At 35.5% G+C, this 21,592-nt stretch overlaps 3 protein-coding genes across 5 annotated transcripts; 2 read left to right on the forward strand and 1 right to left on the reverse strand.

Moving 5' to 3' along the window:
• Positions 1-642: 642 nt before the first annotated feature.
• Positions 643-1,827, forward strand: LOC130053518 (uncharacterized). The gene has a single exon (XM_056160843.1). It carries the CDS (start codon positions 643-645, stop codon positions 1,825-1,827), a length of 1,185 nt encoding a protein of 394 aa, XP_056016818.1.
• A 730-nt stretch (positions 1,828-2,557) lies between these two features.
• Positions 2,558-4,969, forward strand: LOC125667294 (P2X purinoceptor 7-like). Of its 2 annotated transcripts, XM_048900722.2 has the most exons (4): positions 2,558-2,998; positions 3,381-3,602; positions 3,745-3,903; positions 4,735-4,969. In XM_048900722.2, exons 1-3 carry the CDS (start codon positions 2,775-2,777, stop codon positions 3,896-3,898), a joined length of 600 nt encoding a protein of 199 aa, XP_048756679.1. In that variant the 5' UTR covers positions 2,558-2,774; the 3' UTR covers positions 3,899-3,903; positions 4,735-4,969. The 2 variants fall into 2 exon arrangements, with proteins under 2 accessions (XP_048756679.1, XP_056016351.1); XM_056160376.1 differs by having other exon boundaries at positions 3,745-4,969.
• Positions 4,222-9,992, reverse strand: LOC125667288 (uncharacterized). 2 transcript variants are annotated; one of them, XM_056160367.1, is made up of 10 exons: positions 9,371-9,992; positions 8,933-9,058; positions 8,492-8,588; positions 8,026-8,239; positions 7,200-7,737; positions 6,854-7,040; positions 6,047-6,304; positions 5,717-5,888; positions 5,421-5,569; positions 4,222-4,851 (listed from the first exon to the last, which is right to left on the reverse strand). In XM_056160367.1, the coding sequence occupies exons 1-10, from the start codon at positions 9,743-9,745 to the stop codon at positions 4,670-4,672; spliced, it is 2,298 nt and encodes a 765-aa protein (XP_056016342.1). In that variant the 5' UTR covers positions 9,746-9,992; the 3' UTR covers positions 4,222-4,669. The 2 variants fall into 2 exon arrangements, with proteins under 2 accessions (XP_056016342.1, XP_056016343.1); XM_056160368.1 differs by lacking the exons at positions 8,933-9,058; positions 9,371-9,992 and adding an exon at positions 8,698-8,775.
• Between the last annotated feature and the right edge of the window lie 11,600 nt (positions 9,993-21,592).

Here is a 21,592-nt window from a genome sequence, read left to right on the forward strand (position 1 = left end):
AGCGAGAATTTATAATTACCTGTAGGTACAAACGGACTACTTTGATCTCAACCCATAATTGATCATAGATCACCAGAACAAAGTGGAAAGAACCTACTTTGACAATATTGAGACAAAATGTCTCTAATTGCTAAATTCTTGGTAAACCGGCCATTCCTATAAACCTGCCGTTTTTATCGGTCCGAGAGTCAGCCGGTTTAGAGAAGTTTCACTATATACTATACAAAATTAGAAATTAACATTGAACAGAAAGTTTGTGTATTTCAGATAATGAGGATATGAGGAATGATGGACTTTACAAAGACTTCTGCAGATATGTAAAAGCAAAAGCAAAAGTGAAAAAATACATCAGTGATTATGTTGTCAATACTGTTGATAGTATTGGTAAGATCAGATTTATTTCTCTTAATATCTATTAAATTAAAGTTAATCATGGTATTTTAGTAGCTTTTTTGAAGGTACAAATAACCTCTTCATTTTAGATATATTATTGAAACAAATAATCAGATACATTGATAATGTTTTGGATATATAAACTAAGTGTTGTTGTTAGAATACTACATGTTATTTTTTTTCTTTTTATTATTATAGTGAAACGTCATGTATTTTTGACTGGTACTGAACCATTCAAGTACTAGAAGAATGGATCATACATGGAGAAACAGGAAAAGAAAAAATTGTCTTAAGTGTGGGGAGGAATATTCGAGAAGACATTTAAAGAGACACTGCTGTACAGCATTAAAACAACAGACGTCCAGTGATAAACAGGAAGAGGGGAGTTATTCAGCATGCATCGCGGGTGGTAAGGTTGAACCAAAAGAATCACTACTAAACACAGCGCTTTCCGAAGAAAGCATCCAAGATTCAGAAACCGAGGAGACCAATGATCTTGGATGTGAAGGTCCTTCTTTGTCTACATCTGATGACAGTGAAGAGGAGTTATGGGATTTTGATTTAAGTGCCCATTTCAAAGAAGATGTTGATGATCATGTTGAGCGAGATAGAACAGATATGTTGATTGCTTCACTTTTGAAAGTATTGTTACGTTGGCAGTTGTTGTTTTATGTCTCAGATCTTGCCTTTTCATATTTGCTCTTGCTTTTCAAATCAGTATTATATTTAGTTTCATCTACTTCTGAAAATATTCAAAAATTGTACAAAAAGTTTCCTTCAAATTTATACCAATTGCATAAGATTATCTCTTTTGAAAAAGATATCTTTTTAAAGAAAGTAGTGTGTCCAAAATGCTATGCATTATATGATATTCCCGACTGTTCAGATGAGGTTGAAGGCATGCAAATTTCCAAAAAGTACAGTAATGTTGTATCCCCTAATCATGCACTTGCACATTTTCGTAGACCTTGTGGGGAAATACTTTTAAAAACTGTTTTAACTAATAGTAAAACAAACCTTGTCCCAAAGAAAACTTTCTGCTATCAAAGCATTAAGGATAGTTTACAAACTTTAGTGAATAGAGACGGGTTTGAGGATCTTTGCGAATTATGGCGCACTAGAAATGTTCCAGATTACATACTTATGGATGTTTTTGATGGTGATTTGTGGAACGATTTTAATGGGGGGGGGGGGGGGGGGGGAGGGAATACAACTTTTTTTACTGCTGAACGTAATTATGGTATTATGTTGAATGTTGACTGGTTCCAACCATTTAAAAACACAAACTATTCCGTTGGCGCAATCTATCTAACAATATTGAACTTGCCAAGATCGCAAAGATTTAAAAAAGAAAATATTATCTTGGTTGGCCTTATTCCAGATATGAAAGTTGAACCTCCAACAAACACTTTTATTGAGCCTTTTGTAGAGTAACTTAAGCTAGCTTGGAAGGGTTTTTGTATGAAAAGTTTTAAGTCCCCAATACAACATGTAATTTTTAAACTTGCATTAATTTGTGTTGGTTGTGATATCCCTGCTAGTAGAAAGTTATGTGGTTTTTTGGGACATGCAGCAACTAAAGGCTGCAACAAATGTATGACATCTTTTGAAGGTGGGATAGGAGAAAAAAAATTATGGTGGTTTTGAAATATCGTCTATTCAGTTGAGAAATGTAGAGTCGCATAAAGACATTGTTAGCAAAATTGTAAGATGTCAAACAAAAAGTAACAGACAAAAGTTATAAAAAGAGCATGGAGTTAGATATTCTGTTTTGTTAGAACTTGATTACTTTGATCCAATAAGAATGACTATAATTGACCCCATGCATAATCTGTTTTTAGGAACTGCAAAGCGAATGCTTATGATGTGGAAAGACCATAAAATTTTACATTCTGAACATTTTGAAATTATACAAAACCGAGTTGAAAATGTATTTTGTCAGTCGGATATAGAAAAATTACCACAAAAACCAGCTAGTAGTTTTGGGTCTTTCAATGCTGATCAGTTAAAAAACTGAACAATACTTTTCTCAATATATGCATTAAAGGGAGTACTTCCAAATGATAATTTAGATTATTGGAGAAAATTTGTTTTGGCATGCAAAATACTTTGCACGCGTACTCTATCAAGAGGTAATGTTAAAGTTGCCAACTTGTTGTTAAAGTGTCCATGAAGTCAAAATATAAGTTAGTCTGAACTGATGTATCTTTATTAATAAAATACAGATTCGAAAGTCTCACGCTTCTAAGTGCCTTTATAAGCGAGATATCCACGGTTAAAATTGCCGATTTTCGCACCTGCTCAAAACCAATCAGCGGCACTTCCGGTTTTACTATATATAGCGATTGGGGTCTGTGACGTCACAACACATCAGTTTCAAAATGCCCAACGTAAGACATAGAGATAGCAGATCGTCAACTTCTTCCGACATCGGACTTCACATATCGTTTGAAGTCTCATCTTGTGACGATAGCGACGGAGAAGACCTGCAGGACATTGTTCCTTACCAGTTTGAACCTGAGGCTTCTGAATCGAATGAAAGCGAGCAAGATTCCTCACTTGGGGGAAGCGACGAAGATCAGCCGAGACTGGACAACACCGATTGGTATATTGAAATTAACTTTGATATAGCCTGCTTACAATTTTTTCTACTCCAAAACTTTAATATTAGTTTTCAAAAAGTGGTACATTCTAAATAAACGAATATAAAAATTCGTTTCTTTATCTGTTTTTAACTGCTTAAATCATTTTAACGATAGAACATTCTATCTAGGGTATACAGTATATATCTAATGGACAAGCGGATAGTCGTGTATCCAAGCCGTATATTTTCTAATATATATTGTTTATTGGCTTCAGATTTGTGAGTTACGTCCATAACAAGTAACAAAAATACTAAATACCGTTAATAATAGAATCTTGTAAATAAAGATAAATATTTAGACTTGCATAGACACGGAATTTGTGTATAACTATATGATTTGTAGGTGTACTTGTGGATACTGTGTACTAATGCCTACACAGAGGGAGAGCATCTGCTGTTGTGAAATTGACAGAGTCAACAGCAAAAAGGATTCATCCGACCGAAAGCTTTCCTGCATCACTCAGCATCCTGGATTCTCATCGGTGTGCCTAGATGTGTATGTGCTTGAGACAGCCTACTATCAGTACCGCTCCCAGTATGGAGAATTACAGACCAGCATTGAAGAGTAAGAACTTTTACTGTATTTCATTTTATAATCATCCTATCTTTACTTCATTTTAAATAGTCAGGAAACAAAGGTGTACATGAACACATTCATAAGTGTTTATACAAATAAGTGGTTTTCTAATGTATACAAACTTTCACAGAAGGAACAGATATACATCATATCGACAACTTGTGCGCTGGTGCTGGGGCTACCTTGGGAAAAATGTCAGAGTCCCCTTACCATCTTGTGCTGTTCAAAAGATAAGAGCTGCATTTCCATCTGAAGACTATGAGGGTTTCAGGGACCCACAATAATGCAGGTATGTGCAAGAAATGCATTTTCATTTTAAATTCAGCCCTAGTTCTCTACTTACAATTTGATACAGCTGAAAAATCAAAATCTAAGTCCTTGAAATTACTCAATTTTGGGGGTCTCCGTGGCCGAGTGGTTAAAGCATCACATTCAAAATCACACAGCCTCTGGTCGGCGCGAGTTCGAATCCTGCTCGCGCCGGTAAGTGAGAAAGTTTCCCAGTTTACTTGCGGAAGGTCGGTGGTCTCTTCAATAAAACCTGGGCGTCACCAGATAACCGAAATATTGTTGAGTGTGGCGGAAAATAGCAAAAAACAAAACAAACTAAATTTTGTAGTAATCATTATTCGAGAAAAAACAAAATTCACAGTACATGTGATTGGGATATGAAAAGCTAATTACACCTCTGTTATTAATCATCATTATGCTACTAAAATATTGACAAACTGAAAAAAGAAACCTTTTCACTGTAAAGTTATGAAAAGGAAAGTATCAGTTACAAAAATAAATTTGAACCATGGAACGGGATGTGGACCCTGCTTTCATGTTCCCATTAAAGAGTCAAGGGATAGGGTAAGAGGGGACAGGAGTTTATATACAAGCAAAGTCTCTACAAAATGTCACTAGAGTAAAATACACAATATGCTAACTTATCAATTTACAATAACTAAACACTGTATATATACTAGGAAAGTTTACAACTAATCTATCTATAGCAATATATACAATGTCATTTCCTATCAAGTCCAACTAGTTACTACAGGTCGAAACTGTCACACACTTGTCTCCTTCCTACAAAACCGTGACTTGAAATTACACACTGCCTCTTCTTTTTCAGGGTGCATGAATGCGCTGCACAGAGGAGGTGGCTTCACTGATGGCAGGCAGGCAATGGGTTCCAGCATTGTCGCAGTAGCTGATTTTAGGGTTTCCTTCATCAGTGTTGATGTGTATTCTGAAATGTTAAAGAAGATCAGAAACATACATATTTAAAGTTCGTTTGCTTTTAATGTTATTTTTTTTATTGTACTGTACAATACTGTTATATATCAATAAACAATTGTTAGTCATGATTTCATTTCTACTTGTCTTGATAAGGCTAAAAAATGTATGTTGGTTTCCACTTTATTGTCCAACCCTAAAAATGGATTCATCGGATTATCCATGACAGTATATTGGGACGCACTACCTACCTGAACTTTCAAAAACCCTAATTTACCTTACCAACATAAATTTTGTATTAAGTTTACATTCATGCTGCATCTCGCTGTGCGTAAGAGTTGCACAAAGGGAAAGAACTATTGGGCAACTCGGAAATTGCATATTACTAGCACCGGCTGAAGTTGACTGAATTTCAATGCACGAAGGTTCTTCGATCTTCAATCTCTGGGGCATAAGAATAATTCAACATATAATAAAAACCAACAACCTACCTACCGTTAAAAATGTTGAGGTGAAAGTGGAAACCAACATATATATATTTTGGCCTAAGTGACCATAAGAAACTGATTATGTGATAGGTACCGTATGTAGGCTCCACTGTAACCTTCCGAACACTATAGTCGCCCTGCTTAAATTTTGGGAAACTTATCTTGTACTGCAGGTCACCATCTCTAGTAGTAGCTTGTGACCTGGATGCATTCTCATTGTAGTGAATGGCAGCCATCATTAGCCTATAATATAATGTATATTTTTGGTAGTAAAAATCTAATCATAATTTTTATGATTTACCAGGTACAAAATAATATAGCGGGGAAGGGGGGGGGGGTCATTTCTTGTTTGAAATAATATTATGGATATTTGTTATTATGCATGCTCACCTACAATACATGCCATGGTATGAAAATGAAACCATCTTTGGGGCAAAATGGTTGATGGTGCTGTGGAACGCCTCAATCTGGGAAGTCTGGAAGAGGGGGGAAAGCTTCGGGATGTCCTTCTTCATCTGTTTGGAGAGTATCAGATCTGACATCTTCTCACTGGCTTTTGATCCTATCCAGAAAGAAGAAAACAAATTATTTTAAAAGCTAAAAACTTGTTTACTCAGTTGTAATATTACAAAGTGAATAGGTAGCTTTGCATCAATCCATAGAATATCTTTGTATTCTTTATCAATTGGAAGTATAAATCAAATGAGTAGAATATTTTACCTGCTTTCAACCACTTCTTCTTCTGCTCATTGCCTTCAAGGGTGCTGTGGGCACATGTTGGAAATAAAGTGTTGTGGCCGGTGTGGACATTGTGGATGTGGTTTTCGACTGACTCCCATTTGGCCCACATCACCTCTCCATTCCCATCTGGTGTGGAGGCCGCAACCCAGTACATGTGGTTGGTCAGACTCTTGCACCACTTGACCAGCTCTGCACAGTCCTTAAGCTTGGATGCTGCAACAATTTTCTTCTTAAGGCCTGAAATATTTTAATTAAAATGTGAAAAGATGTCTTGAATTTTTTATATAAATGAACAAACAATAAAGCAGAGAATTTTAATTCCAGCTAAACCCCATTAAAAAACCCAAAAAAACAACAACTTCAGTTGCTATTTCAAATGTAGTTTGTTATCATACTTATGTCCTTTCTGTGTAATTTATTATTCCTAAGGGTTGTTTTATACATTATTAGGGCAATTATATCATTAATTATATCATTACAGTAGGCGCTATATATTAATAATAATAAATAAGCATTTTAATTCTGACACTATGCATATTTTATTCACATGTATGTGCACATCGTAAAGCACTTTAGAGAACTAAATAAATGATGATAGGGCGCTATACAAATCTTTTGATTACAATTACAATCTTTATCTCCAACACAGGACAATTGAACAATACAAGTAAAACTGAATAAGTGAAAAACAATGCCAAAATCAAATCAAATTCAATATGTTCCCAAACTTTGTTTGGGGAACATAATTAAATCAAATTCATTATCATAATGATAACTGTGGTATACCTTTAGCTACATGCCAGACATCATAATAATGCACAGTGTCGGGCAAGTTCTCTCTGATCCATTTCTGGATTTGGAGATGTCTGTCTGTGACGATGGTCCCAACTTGTAACTCGTGGACTTGTAGCCATTGAATAGCCCGTTCCAGTCCCTTTTTTTCCATGCCATTGCTGTTCTTCACTTCATTGCTCTGTAAATCAAGATCAACTTTATGAATCAAATAACAATAAAAGAAGTGTGTTAAATTTGTAATAAGTACATTTTAACAAACTATTAAGAACTGAACTGCACAAAATATATGATACATAAACTTGAATTATAGGAATGTGATGCACTATTTCACTCTTACTTGAACTAGCTGTATGTCGATGACAATGCCTTCCTCTAAGTCAATGGTGCTGTATGAGCCATACTTGGCAGAGTGACCAGGAGAATCAGCTCGACCATCCCCACCAATGACAAGGGGCTGTCCCTTCTGCTGACATCGTCTAACATACTCCATCTGTTGGCTGTTCCATACACGGGCAATGGAAGGGAACAAAATGGAGGACTGATGGGTGGCGAAGGTTCTCCGTGAAATGGTGGCAATCCCCATACACTGCAGGACACGTAAAACCTTTGCTGCCAGGGCTCCAGAAAACAGGATGCTGGCAGACAGGGCAAGGTTCCCAGCTGGTATGGTTCCAATGGATGGCTGACTGCACCACTGCCAGGAGTATCCACAAAACATACACTCCGTAACAATCCGGACCATGGTCCCAACTACCTGCTGCACATCTGCTCTGGCAAACCGATGGCACATCTTGCAGCAGTTGAACAGATCAAGTAGCTGAGCTTCGCTCACAATGAACTTCCTTTCTTCTAAAGGGTTGTGTGGTACTTCACCCCTAAGATAAATAAAACACACGAGATATTCAATAATTTCATAGATATTTCATTCAAACCAATTTCTAGCTTCGTTTTCTAAAATTATATGTATATTAATTAATAAACTTCGAATATTTTAGAATATCAAATACTCTCATTGAAAATTTGAATTTGAAAGAATTAGACTAAACGTGTTCATGAGGAGAGGATATTGACCACAAAATTTAAAGCAAATATTTAACTACCAAAACTTTGCCCTAAATGTAATGGTAATTGCCCTGTCTCTATCAATAAATAACTAAACTCACTCCATATCAAGCCGTGATTCATCTGAACTGGAGCCTGATGGTTCATACATGGAGGCAGCTTCACTGTCACAAGGAGTAGCCATAGATTGGTCACTACTAGAGGAGTCATGTGTCAAAGCAGGTTTTTGTGCTGATTGCGAGTCTGGGATATCATCTCTCCCATTAAACTGCACTCCGATACTCCTCATTCTTGGTTGTAGCTCTGCTTGAACACCTTGATAAAAGACAGAGAGAATGAGTTTACTGTCTGTGACCTACACATTCTCTAACATTTTAATTGGTTTATAATCATAGATTTGCATGCATCTTTTAATTAAATAATCACCTCTTATTAATCATATTCATATTTTTTTTAATGTACTGTATTATATTTGACAATATATTTATGAAAATTGCTGCTAAAAATTTAAACATAAAAATCCAGTTTAATAACTGGAAAACAAACTCTATCAAAACAGAAACATACCTTTCTCTTTCAAATTTGCAGATACTTGCACTCTGACACTTCTTGCACGAGGGCCTGTTGTCTGGCATGATGTGGTTTTTTTTTCTTCATGTTGATTCTGATAAAAGAAAATATATTTCATGAGACGAGTGATAAGGCAGATGAATTACAATGTCTAATTGTCAACACACGCAAATAAACCTTAGTAAATACACCTCAACACAAACATCTTGCTTTGTCTGGGTTGTGTATTCATGGTGTCGAGATTGTAAGATCCCGAACCCGATCATAAATGCACACAATACCTAATCGAGTAATGGTACCAAATGTACATGAACTGATATGGGAAATATCAATTTAGTAAATAGTAGTGTTGTTCATTAAATCATATAGAGATCAACACATACTCATTTTAAAATACTGACTTTAACCCCTCTCCCCATCCCTTTAGTTATTACTTACACATGTAGCTGGATCTGGACCAGATGGACCCAGAGTGTCTGCGGCTACCATCATACATCCTGTATCCATGCCCTCATTTTCTCTTTCCTCAGTGGCTTGATCAGGACCAAGTAATTCAGCTAGAACCTAAAATATACAATACAAATGTTAGGAATCGATAGTAAATATACCATTAATTTACCAAAGGAATATTACATGTATATATACTGAACATTTGCCAGAATGTACTTCATATTCCTAATTTTCCCACGATGTGTTGCAAGTCTAACTCTAATTATGGTTTTCAATTGTAATCATAATGTATATACTGCTTTAATGCTATATAGCAAAATGGATGCCCCCAGTTTCTATTGGCCTGTATTTCAAGATTAATCATGGTAAAGATTCTCTTGTAATGATATATTTGATAGTTTGAAAATTGTATCAGTAAAGACAAACCCTGTTTCTTTCCCGTTTGGCTACAACCGAGCGCTCTGGGGTTGGGGACGACAAGAATGCCTCGTTGAGGTTGTCCCGTTTTCTTTTGGGGTAGATGGACGGTACCGATCCTGCACACAAACGTCTCTTGACCGTCATACCAAACTCCCTCATCAAGGAATACTGGGGTTCAAAGCAATCGGGGTTGAAATGTGCGGAACAAATCACGGTGTAATTGGACGGACCACTCCATTCAGCACGTGTAAGTTTTACGAAACGAGTCCACGCAGCACGCTGTCGCTCTTCCTTCGGGAAAACGTGCACGGAAACACTGTCTGATGGTCTATTGTTGCAGCCTGCAACAACACACATACGTCCAGATACTTTAGCAGTCATTCTTCCACGATTACCTCCACGATATAAACAAACTCAGATTGCGCCAAACATGTGTTGTGACGTCACGTCCGGAATACCAGCAACAGCCTCGTTATAGATGTCGTAAAGGTGTGCATTCGAGCGAAGATCATTTTTTGACCTATATCTCGCTTACTAAACAGAAAATCAACGTAATTTTTCGACATATCGTTTTTATTTATTAAACTGCGTCAAAAAACATACACTTGTATTTTGACTTCATAGACACTTTAATTTCATTTTGTAAGAAAGTTGAACAAGTTTTTGGAAGTGAATGCATTACCCCAAATATGCACCTGCATATTCATTTAGATAGATGTTTATATGACTTTGGGCCTGTTTATTCATTTTGGCTCTTTAGTTTTGAGAGAGAAAATGAAATTTTAGGATCTATACCCACAAACAAAAGAAACATTGAAATTCAGCTCATGCGAAAATTTTTGAAAAGTAATCATGCTTTTGATCTTTTTTTATGATGAGAGTATTGAAGAAGAGTTTGGATCAGATTTTCAAAAATTGAAAATTTTGCATAACGACAATGAAAGGGGAACTCTACGTGAATTGCAAATGGGTGCACCATATGATAATGTTAGAATGTCATCTAGATCTATTGGTTTTCAATCAATATCTTTGGCAATTGATTCATATAATGGAATTAAACTTTCAACTTTGAAAAGTACTTTGTTGAGTGAAAGGGATGTAGAATTTTTGTCAAATATGTACAAAGCTTTGTACCCTGATTTTGATACAAATAGAATGACTGTATGTATCACATGTAGATCTACCAAGTATGTTGATGTATATGGTTCTATTTTGGGTGTTTGATCTGGTAGATGTAACAGATCATCCATGATACTGGCATACTGGAACAATGATGAGGGACAAATAATCAACTTTGATGAAATGGAACTTGTACCTAGACCAGGACAAATGGAGAATATTTTACTGCATAATATGATTGTTGATGAGAAACCCTATGTTCATTTACTTGCATGTGTAAAATGGTTTTCAAAGCCAACTGAACAAATACGAAAATACTATGGCAAGCCAGTTGAGGCATGGACTTCTGATATATGTGATGTTGATGGACCTTCGAAATTCATACCTGTTCAGAGAATCAAATCAAAATTTGTATATGTTTATGATACTGTAAGGGGACGTAAAGTTATCACTGTAATGCCAAGAGAACGGTTTTTATGTTGAGTTGGCATAAAATAGCACTCTTTTATAAGATGTATATTTGCTACATGTACATGATGTGAAATTATATTTATATGTTCTAGTATTATTGGCAATCTGTTTGAGAACAATATACTTGTGCATAAATGGACAGGACAAGGATTCAATATATTCATATACTTGATTTATTTAGTATGCATACATGTAAGGCATTGTGTTGATTTTATCAGAGCATAAAGTACACAATATTTATCATTTTGCGCAGTTGGCATACATTTGTTAAAATGTGAAGTTTATCACAAAAAACACATGGTATTAGCACATTAAATTTATCCAACCTACATGTTATAACGTATTCAATATTTTCTTTAATGATCATTACTTTTTTAGCACAAAGTTTCACCTTCAAATCTGCATATGTTTATTGTTCATGCATCCATAGAATTTTGTTTGTTGTTATCTCCTGAAGCTATGATGTACAATTCACTCTTCTATCACTCCATAAAATGTATTTCAACTGATATTCTTTTCATTATGTTCCCCAAACAAAGTTTGGGAACATATTGTTTTTACTCTGTTTCTTATTATTAAGGTCTTCCGTTACCAACGGAAGACCTTCTAGTGATTCTACTGTTTATTATTAAGGTCTTCCGTTACCAACGGAAGACCTTCTAGTGATTGTACTGTTTTTTCTTCTTCTTTTTATTTTTTTCCCTTTCGTCTCCGAGACAGTTGGATGGATTTTCATAAAACTTTCACAGATTATGTAAAACGATGGTACCTCTTGGTATTTTTTTCATTTTTTCAAAATTCACTTCCGTTCGTGAGATACGTCCGCTTTTCCGGTTTTTGAAAGCAACGTTGTCCGGGGGTAAACTTGAAAACGACTAAAAATAATAAAATGAAACTTTCAGGGATGATAGATCTCTCTTTTCTATAGTGCATGCACGTATGATTTTTTGTCGCCGTCACTTCCGGTCGTCACCGGAAGTGATTAAATGAATAATAAATTTCAAACTTTTTTATTTCAAATTGAAACTTATATCGGTTTACAAGGTCTCTTTCTAATTCTCAAAAAATGTTGACCCCACCGGAAGTTGAATCTCCAACTTCCGGTTATATCAAAGAAAGTCTATTTATTCGCTTATTTTTCAGTGCCATAAATCTCGGTCATGAAACAAGTTAATGAGTTGAGTTTTACATATATTATAGCCACTATATATGTCGACAGTAGCGTCAAATATTTTTGTAAAATTCACTTCCGGTCGTTAGATATGGTGTGGACAAATTCAGACTTTGTTTCCCTGATATCTCCGGAACGAGTATAGATATACACTTGAAAATTGCAGGGTTTATAGATTAGCAATAGTCCATCTTAAACATACTTTATATATGAGTGTACGTCACTTTCGGTTTCAACAGGAAGTGGTTGAAAAATTTACTATATTCAAATTTTTTCAACACGATTTCTCAGAGATTGTTAAATTGATATTCTTGTTAATTATGAAGATGATAGAGAATTGTAGTACCCTTAGACACGATCTTTCATTTTTATAAAATCTACTTCCGTTCGTAAGTTATTCTGATTTCCATGTTTCAAAAAATCATCTTGTCCGGGGGTAATCTCAGAAACGACTGAAGAGGAACAAATGAAACTTTCAGGTATTATAGATCTCTCGATTGTATAGTGCATACATATTAATTTGTTTTTCGTTATCACTTCCGGTCGTAACCGGAAGTGATTGAAAGAATCACTAATTTCAAACTTTTTCTTTTAAATTGAAACCTACACTAGTTTATTAAGTCGCTTTCAAAGTATTTAAAGAATGTTGACCCCGTCGGTAGTCAAAACGGCTACTTCCGGTTTCTCGATAAAATACTCTGATACCTTTCGTCTTTGTGTCCCCATCAATCTCGTTTATATTTCAAGTGTTTGATATGATTTTCAAATATCTTAAGAACGGTATCAACATCTTGAGTTAAGACTATTTTATTTTTCAAAATTCACTTGTCTGCTTCTTTTTCTTGAGAACTCTTTCAAATAGAGACGTGAAACTTTCAAGGAATATAGAGAATAGGGAGTCGCTGTGGTTTATGGGAAAACACATCTGAATATTACTTCCGGTCGTCACCGGAAGTTCCGAGAAATGGGTGAAAACTTCATTAACACACCTCTCATGTCTTGAAAAGGCACATTCTCTGATATATTTGAATGATTCTCGTAAGAACAGAAAGCCATGTACCGGAAGTGTTCAAACGGAAGACCTACTCATTACCAGTAATGAGTGTCTAGTTATTATGTCTCCGAACACAAAGTGTCGGAGACATATTGTTTTTGCTCCGTTTCTTATTATGTCTCCGAACACAAAGTGTCGGAGACATATTGTTTTTGCTCCGTTTCTTATTATTCTTATTATGTCTCCGAACACAAAGTGTCGGAGACATATTGTTTTTGCTCCGTTTCTTATTATGTCTCCGAAAACAAAGTGTCGTAGACATATTGTTTTTGCTCTGTTTCTTATTATTCTTATTATTATTATTTTTTATTAGGGTCTTCCGTCTTCAGCGGAAGACCCTTCTATTATTCTATTGTTGATTTTTCACTCTTCTTATTAAGGTCTTCCGTCTCCTGCGGAAGACCTTACTATTATTGTTCGCGTTCTTCTTCTTCATTATTATTATTATTTTCCTTGGTAGTACACGCGTTTTTCTCGGCCATTTTTCGATCGATTTTCACGAAATTTTCAGGAAAGATGTCTTTTGGTGACGAGACTTTGCTTGCAAAATTTCGTGCTTGACGTCACTTCCGGTCAGGAGTTATCTCTCTTTTAGTGACTTTTTGAAGGGCCTTGTTGTCCACACATCTCCTCCGTTAGTTTTGAAGCTAGAGTCTTGAAATTTCTACACAAGATAGAGTAAACATTTTAGAAGATTTGTGGGGGATTCGATTTTACCGGAGGCGATTTGCCTAAACGCTCGCCTGGACCTGAAAAAATGGATGCCAAAATTTTTCGCCGATTTCGGCGATTTTTGACCTTTGATCTCCAATATCTTTTTTCTTGCAAATATTTTGATAAGACATGTAGAACAAAAGTTGTGCACATTTACGAGATCTTTTCGAAAATATCAAGATTTAGGGGCTAGCCCCTTCAATTAGGGATCTAGAAGGGCTCAAAGTCTAGATCAAATATTTCAAAAATCGTTAATATTTTGGTATAAGTCAAAGAACAAAAAATGTTCATCTCAACAATCCATATCTATTCATATAAAAATTTAGGTCATATGTTACGTAATAAGGGATTTTAAGGGCCAAAACCATAAATTTTTTACCTCTTGTATCTCGAAAACGACAAATATTTTGAAAAGCAATAAAGAACAAAAGTTGTTCAGAATGATGATCAGAACAATATGCATATTTCGTTTTTACCCTATGTGGCCCCGTTAGGGAGCTACAGTTTGGCCCCTAAAAATTACTTCTAGAAATAACTCGAGAACGGTAAAGAATTTCTAAATACTTGTTGAACAAAAAATGTTTGAAATGTCATGACCTTTCTTACGATATCAAGCAAAAGGGGCTGACCCTTTAAATTAGGGGCCCAGAAGGGTCCAAAGGTTTATGAGAATATCTCAGAAACTATTAATATTTTGTAATAAGTCATTGAAGCGGAAATGTTCATCTAAACGAGCTTGTTCTTATCAAATCAAAAAGTAGGTCATATGTTACGTAATAAGGGATTTTAAGGGCCAAAATCATAAATAATTGACGCCTCATATCTTGAAAACGACAAATATTTTGAAAAGCATTATTGAACAAAAGTTGTTCAGAATGATAATCTAAACAATATGTACATTTCGTTTTTTCCCTATGTGGCCCCGTTAGGGAGCTACAGTTTGGCCCCTAAATATTTCTTGTAGAGATAACTCGAGAACGGTAAAGAATTTCTAAATACTTGTTGAGCAAAAAATGTTTAAAATGACAAGGCCTTTCTTACGATATCAAGCAAAAGGGGCTGGCCCTTTAAATGAGGGGTTCAGAAGGGTCCAAATGTTTTTGAGAATATCTCAGAAACTATTAATATTTTATAATAAGTTGTAGAAGCGGAAATGTTCATCTCAACGAGCTTGATCTTATCAAATCAAAAAGTAGGTCATATGTTACGTAATTAGAGATTTTAAGGGCCAAAATCGTAAATATTTGACGCCTCATATCTTTAAAACGACATATTTTTTGAAAAGCATTATTGAACAAAAGTTGTTCAATGTGTCATAACCTATCGATCAATATCAAACAATGGGTCTGTGGGCCTCATGGCTCGCCTGTAGAGTCGATTTTTGTCGATATCAGTCGATTTCAAAAACTTGTAACTGGTAAATATTTTGTAAGGACATATTGAACAAAAGTTGTTCAGTTTATCGAGATCTATCGATTGATATCAAGACATAGGCCTATGGTCCTAATGGCTCGCCTGTAGAGTCGATTTTTTGTCGATATCGGTCGATCTCAATAACTTTTTACAGATAAATATTTTGTAAAGACATATAGAACTAAAGTTGTTGAGTCTATAGAGGGCTATCAAATGACATCAAGAAAAAGGCCCGCGGGCCTTATGGCTCGCCTGGAGAGTCGAATTTCAAACGAATTTCACTGCAACTTTGCTTCAGAAGCTTATGATATGAAAAATTGATTATATCTAAAGTGTCTTAAAGTCGGAAACTAAATTGGGACTCATTTGTCTTTTTTTTTTTTTAACTCCGAGTGCATCAACAAATCGGACGGAAGACCTACTCGTTGCTCGCAACGAGATCGTGTCTAGTTAGGGCTTTCCACCTTTCAGTGGAAAGTCCTATTGTTATTGTTCTGTTTATTATTATTATTATTATTTTCCTGCCGTCAAAAAAAATCTTCGTCTTAAGACTTATCGAAAAACTTTATAGTCCATCATATAGTACTTCTTGAGAAACGAATACAGTTCACCCTGCGTAATTGAACTTTGACCCCTTACGGAGTTATTTGACCTTTCGCAGAAATCATTGTTAGCACTTCTACTTTGTAACCGTAAATGATAGGAGGATGAAACCTTTTCTAAAACATAGAGGGTAATTAGTAGAAGCGAAGAATTTAAAATGAAGGGATTCGGTGTCCCCTAAAGGGAGTTAATGCCTCTTTATGTTTTGCGATATATTCGTAAAACATGTCGAGGTTGAGCACGGTTTGTCGTAGAGACATGGGACCAACTGGAATAGGATCGGTAACCTTTGACCTTGAAAATTAGGTCAAGGTCAAAAGTCAAGTTCATCAGAAAAGAGGAAAAAATAGCACTTTTTATACTCTCTTTCCTGCTTAAGATAGCGTTGAAATATTATATGGGTAAGTATTGACTTCTTGATTGGTTTTGATAGTATGCATTACAACTTTGAACTTTGACCCTTCTGTGAATTTCGTAGACTCGCGTCGAAAACCTTGTTATCGCTACTCCTACTTAACGGAAAGTCATAGAGACACGAAACCTTCGCTAATGAATTCACAGTAAAACCCTCTTGCAAAGAAAAAATAATCAAAGGGATACGAAAACCCTTAAGCATAGTTATTGCCCCTGAAAGTCTCCAATATCATTATCTAAGCCTATAACTTTTATATTAATATAGATAGAGACATGAAACCACTTGCATTAAGACCGATGACCTTTGACCTTCAAAATGAGGTCAAGGTCATAGGTCAAGGTCATCATCAAAATTCTTTTTTTTTTCCATTTTCAAGGTCTTTAAAAGTATTTTTATCATTGATAAGTTAACCGAAAGTAACCGAAAACCCATAAACAAATTATTGCCCCTGAATATCTTGATTAACATTTTTTTAAGCTTATAGCTTTTACATTAATATAGATAGAGACATGGGATCACTTGCATTAAGACTGATGACCTTTGACCTTCAAAATGAGGTGAAGGTCAAAGGTCAAGGTCATCGTGAAAATTATTAATTAAATTTTCTTGGTCATTTCGAGTTTCGTACACCATCTTAAATATTCTTAAATGTCTTTTTTTAAATCATTGCAGGTGGAAAGCCCTCTAATTGTTCGCGAACAATTAGGATCACTAGTTATTATTAGGGTCTTCCGTCTTCAGCGGAAGACCCTTCTATTATTCTATTGTTGATTTTTCACTTTTCTTATTATTATTATTATTATTCTTTTTTTTTCTCCTTACCGATTTTTGTGCAGAAGATTTCTCGGAGATGGCTGGATCGATTTGCTTCAAATTTTCAGGATTGATGCGTTGCCATTTGAAGTTTGTACCGCCGTTTCAATTTTTGAAAAATCACTTCCGGTTGGTAGTTATCCCCCTTTTATCGATTTTCAGATGACCATTTTGTCCAGACAAAAACTCAAAAACGATAAAAGCTAGAGTGCTGAAATTTTCAGTGATGTTAGACGACATGTTGTAGTTGTGCACCTGGGTTTTCAAAATTTCCGGAAGTGCCTATTATGGAAGCTCGGTAGGGGTTGAAAATGGAGTTTAAAAAAGTGTGCAATTTTTTTCCACGTTTTAAATCATAACTTTTTACTCGTAAATATTTTGATTAGATATATATAACAAAAGTTGTACAGTTTATTGAGATCTTTCGTGTCATATCAAGAAATAGGCCCATGGGCCTCATGGCTCGCCTGAACCATTGAATTTCTGTTACAATGATTAACTTTTTTCTCACGAAACTTTTGGTAAGACATGTAGAATAAAAGTTGTTCAGTTTTGCGAGATCTATTTAATGATATCTTAAAAAAGGCTCCCGGGCATCATAGCTCGCCTGAACAGTAAAATTTGTATCGCAATTAATAACATTGATAACTCTTTTCTCGAGAAACTTTTGACAAGACATGTAGAACAAAAGTTGTTCAGTTTCGCAAGCGTTAACTAACGATGTTAAGAAATAGGACTGCGGGTCTCATGGCTCACCTGAACAGTTGGGTTATTATTGCAATCTATAACATTTTTGTCAAGAAACTTTTAATAAGACATCTAGAACAAAAGTTGTTCAGTTTTGCAAGATCTTTCGAACAACATCATCAAAAAGGCCAACGGGCCTCATGGCTCGCCTGAACAGTTTGATTAGTGTCACAATCAATAACTATTTTCTGGAGAAACTTTTGATAAGACATGTAGAACAAAAGTTGGTCAGTTTCGCACGCGTTAACTAACGATGTTAAGAAATAGGCCTGTGGGTCTTATGGCTTACCTGAACAGTTGGGTTATTGTTGCAATCTATAACATTTTTGTCAAGAAACTTTAAATAAGACATCTAGAACAAAAGTTGTTCAGTTTTGCAAGATCTTTCAAACAACATCATGAAAAAGGCGAACGGGCTTCATGGCTCGCCTGAACAGTTTGATTAGTGTCACAATCAATAACTTTTTCCTTGAGAAACTTTTGATAAGACATGTAGAACAAAAGTTGTTCACTTTCGCAAGCGTTAACTAACAATGTTAAGAAATAGGCCTGCGGGACTCATGGCTCATCTGTACAGTTGGGTTATTGTTGCAATCTAAAACATTTTTGTCAAAAAACTTTTAATAAGACATCCTGAACAACTTTTGCAAGATCTTTCGGACAACATCATGAAAAATGCAAATGGGCCTCATGGCTCACCTTAACAGTTTGATTAGTGTCACAATTCCTAACTTTTCTCTCGAGTATCTTTTGATTAGACAGAACGAAAATCTCAGTCAAAATATTATCTCATCTCATCTAAAATTGGACGGAAGACCCACTCGTTGCTCGCAACGAGATCGCATCTAGTTATTATTCTTTTTTTTTTCTCCTTACCGATTTTTGTGCAGAAGATTTTTCGGAGATGGCTGGATCGATTTGCTTCAAATTTTCAGGATTGATGCGTTGCCATTTGAAGTTTGTACCGCCGTTTCAATTTTTGAAAAATCACTTCCGGTTGGAAGTTATCCCCCTTTTAACGATTTTCTGATGACCATTTTGTCCAGACAAAAACTCAAAAAACGATAAAAGCTAGAGTGCTGAAATTTTCAGTGATGTTAGACGACATGCTGTAGTTGTGCACCTGGGTTTTAAAAATTTCCGGAAGTGCCTAGTATGGAAGCTCGGTAGGGGTCGAAAATGGAGTTTTAAAAAGTGTGCAATTTTTTTCCACGTTTTAAATCATAACTTTACTCGTAAATATTTTGTTTAGACAAATATAACAAAACTTGCACAGTTTATTGAGATCTTTCGTGTCATATCAAGAAATGGGCCCATAGGCCTCATGGCTCGCCTTAACCATTGAATTTCTGTTATAATGATTAACTTTTTTCTCACGAAACTTTTGATAAGACATGTAGAATAAAAGTTGTTCAGATTTGCAAGATCTATCTAATGATATAAAAAACTAGGCCTCAGGGCGTCATGGCTCGCCTGAACAGTCGAATTTGTATCACAATTAATAACATTAATAAATTTTTTCTCGAGAAACTTTTGACAAGACATGTAGAACAAAAGTTGTTCAGTTTCGCAAGGGTTAACTAACGATGTTAATAAATAGGCCTGCGGGTCTCATGGCTCACCTGAACAGTTGGGTTATTGTTGCAATCTATAACATTTTTGTCAAGAAACTTTTAATAAGACATCTAGAACAAAAGTTGTTCAGATTTGCAAGATCTTTCGAACAACATTATGAAAAAGGCCAACGGGCCTCATAGCTCGCCTGAAGAGTTTGATTAGTGTCACAATCAATAACTTTTTTCTGGAGAAACTTTTGATAAGACATATAGAACAAAAGTTGTTCAGTTTCGCAAGCGTTAACTAACGATGTTAAGAAATAGGCCTGCGGGTCTCATGGCTCACCTGAACAGTTGGGTTATTGTTGCAATCTATAACATTTTTGTCAAGAAACTTTTAATAAGACATCTAGAACAAAAGTTGTTCAGTTTTGCAAGATCTTTCCAACAACATCATGGAAAAGGCCAATGGACCTCATGGCTCGACTGAACAGTTTGTTAGCGTCACAATTACTAACTTTTTTCTCGAGAATCTTTTGTTAAGACATGTGGAACAAAAGTTGTTCAGTTTTGCAAGATCTTTCAAACGATATCAAGAAAGAAGTCCACGGGCCTTATGACTCGCCTTAACAGTCTGATAAATGTCGCATAACTTTATACTCGTAAATATTTCGTTTAGAGATATATAACAAAAGTTGTACAGTTTATTGAGGTCTTTCGTGCCATATCTAGAAATGGGCCAATGGGCCTCATGGCTCGCCTGAACCATTGAATTTCTGTTACAATGATTAACTTTTTCCTCACGAAACTTTGATAAAACATGTAGAATAAAAGTTGTTCAGTTTTGCAAGTTCTATCTAATGATATAAAAAAAAGCCTCCGTGCGTCATGGCTCGCCTGAATAGTGAAATTTGTATCGCAATTAATAACATTAATAACTTTTTTCTCGACAAACTTTTGACAAGACATGTAGAACAAAAGTTGTTCAGTTTCGCAAGCATTAACTAACGATGTTAAGAAATAGGCTTGCGGGTCTCATGGCTCACCCGAACAGTTGGGTTATTGTTGCAATCTATAACATTTTAGTCAAGAAACTTTTAATGAGTCATCAAGAAAAAGGCCCACGGGCCTTATGACTCACCTTAACAATCTGATAAATGTCGCAATCAATAACTTTTTTCTCAAGAAAATTTTGATAGGACATGTAGAGCAAAATTTGTTCAGTTTTGCGAGATATATCTAGAATGATATATTAAAAATATAGGACTCCGGGCGACATGACTCGCCTGATCAGTCGAATTTGTATCGCAGTAAGTAACATTATTATCTTTTTTCTCGAAAAAAGGCTGACCTCTTTAATTAGTGGCCGAGAGGGGCAGAGAGTCTTTAATTTATAACACTTAAATGATTTAAAATATTTGTAAAACATTACTGAAGCTAAATTGTACGTTTAGACAATATATTTGTATCATTATTTATGAACGAAAATCTCAGTCAAATTCTTATCTCATCACATCTAAAATTGGACGGAAGACCCACTCGTTGCTCGCAACGAGATCGCATCTAGTTTTCTTCTTATTTTCCCTCTTCTTTAGAGAGAAATTTGTCCGCTCGATTATATGAAGATGCTTTGACCGATCCACTTCAATCTTTGTGAGCTGATAGGGGGTCATTAAGAGGGGTGCAATCAACTTTTCAAATTTTTAAAATGGCTGCTGTTTCAAGATGGCGGCCAAAAAATCAAGGTTGTCGGATTTCAACCAAATTATATTTTTAGGGTAACTTAGTGACCCCGAGTCTATTGCCACCATCAATTTTTTTTTGAGCCGCCATTTTCAAAATGGCCGCCATATCCTTAAATATTTGAAAGTGTTAAAATATCTACAACATTTGGGTTCTGGTGTAAATTGTGGGTCAACAATTCATTTCTAGCTTCAGTATTTCCTTCCAATCAATTTTGAAATGTTTCAAAATGGCCGCCATTGAACAAAATGGCGGCCAAACATCAAGTCCGTCGGATTTCAACCAAATTTAGTTTCTAGGGTTTCTTGAGTATCCTGAGTGCATATCTGGCATCAAAAAGCATTTCTGACATGGGGAGGTGTTCGGAGACATTTGTGTTGGCATCCCAACACAGTTATAGCTCGTTATT

Source organism: Ostrea edulis, chromosome 3 (assembly GCF_947568905.1).
Source record: "Ostrea edulis chromosome 3, xbOstEdul1.1, whole genome shotgun sequence".
In the NCBI taxonomy this organism is placed as follows: Eukaryota; Metazoa; Mollusca; class Bivalvia; order Ostreida; family Ostreidae; genus Ostrea; species Ostrea edulis.

Bases quoted from the DNA above. Each gene is read 5' to 3' on its own strand.
- LOC130053518 (XM_056160843.1), top strand. From the start codon at position 643: ATGGATCATACATGGAGAAACAGGAAAAGAAAAAATTGTCTTAAGTGT.
- LOC125667294 (XM_056160376.1), top strand. From the start codon at position 2,775: ATGCCCAACGTAAGACATAGAGATAGCAGATCGTCAACTTCTTCCGAC. The intron at 2,999-3,380 runs GTATATTGAAAT...TATGATTTGTAG, and splicing joins AGACTGGACAACACCGATTG to GTGTACTTGTGGATACTGTG. The intron at 3,603-3,744 runs GTAAGAACTTTT...AAACTTTCACAG, and splicing joins TTACAGACCAGCATTGAAGA to AAGGAACAGATATACATCAT.
- LOC125667288 (XM_056160367.1), bottom strand. From the start codon at position 9,745: ATGACTGCTAAAGTATCTGGACGTATGTGTGTTGTTGCAGGCTGCAAC. The intron at 7,041-7,199 runs GTAAGAGTGAAA...CTTGATTTACAG, and splicing joins TCGACATACAGCTAGTTCAA to AGCAATGAAGTGAAGAACAG. The intron at 4,852-5,420 runs GTACCTATCACA...TTAACATTTCAG, and splicing joins TACAGTGGAGCCTACATACG to AATACACATCAACACTGATG.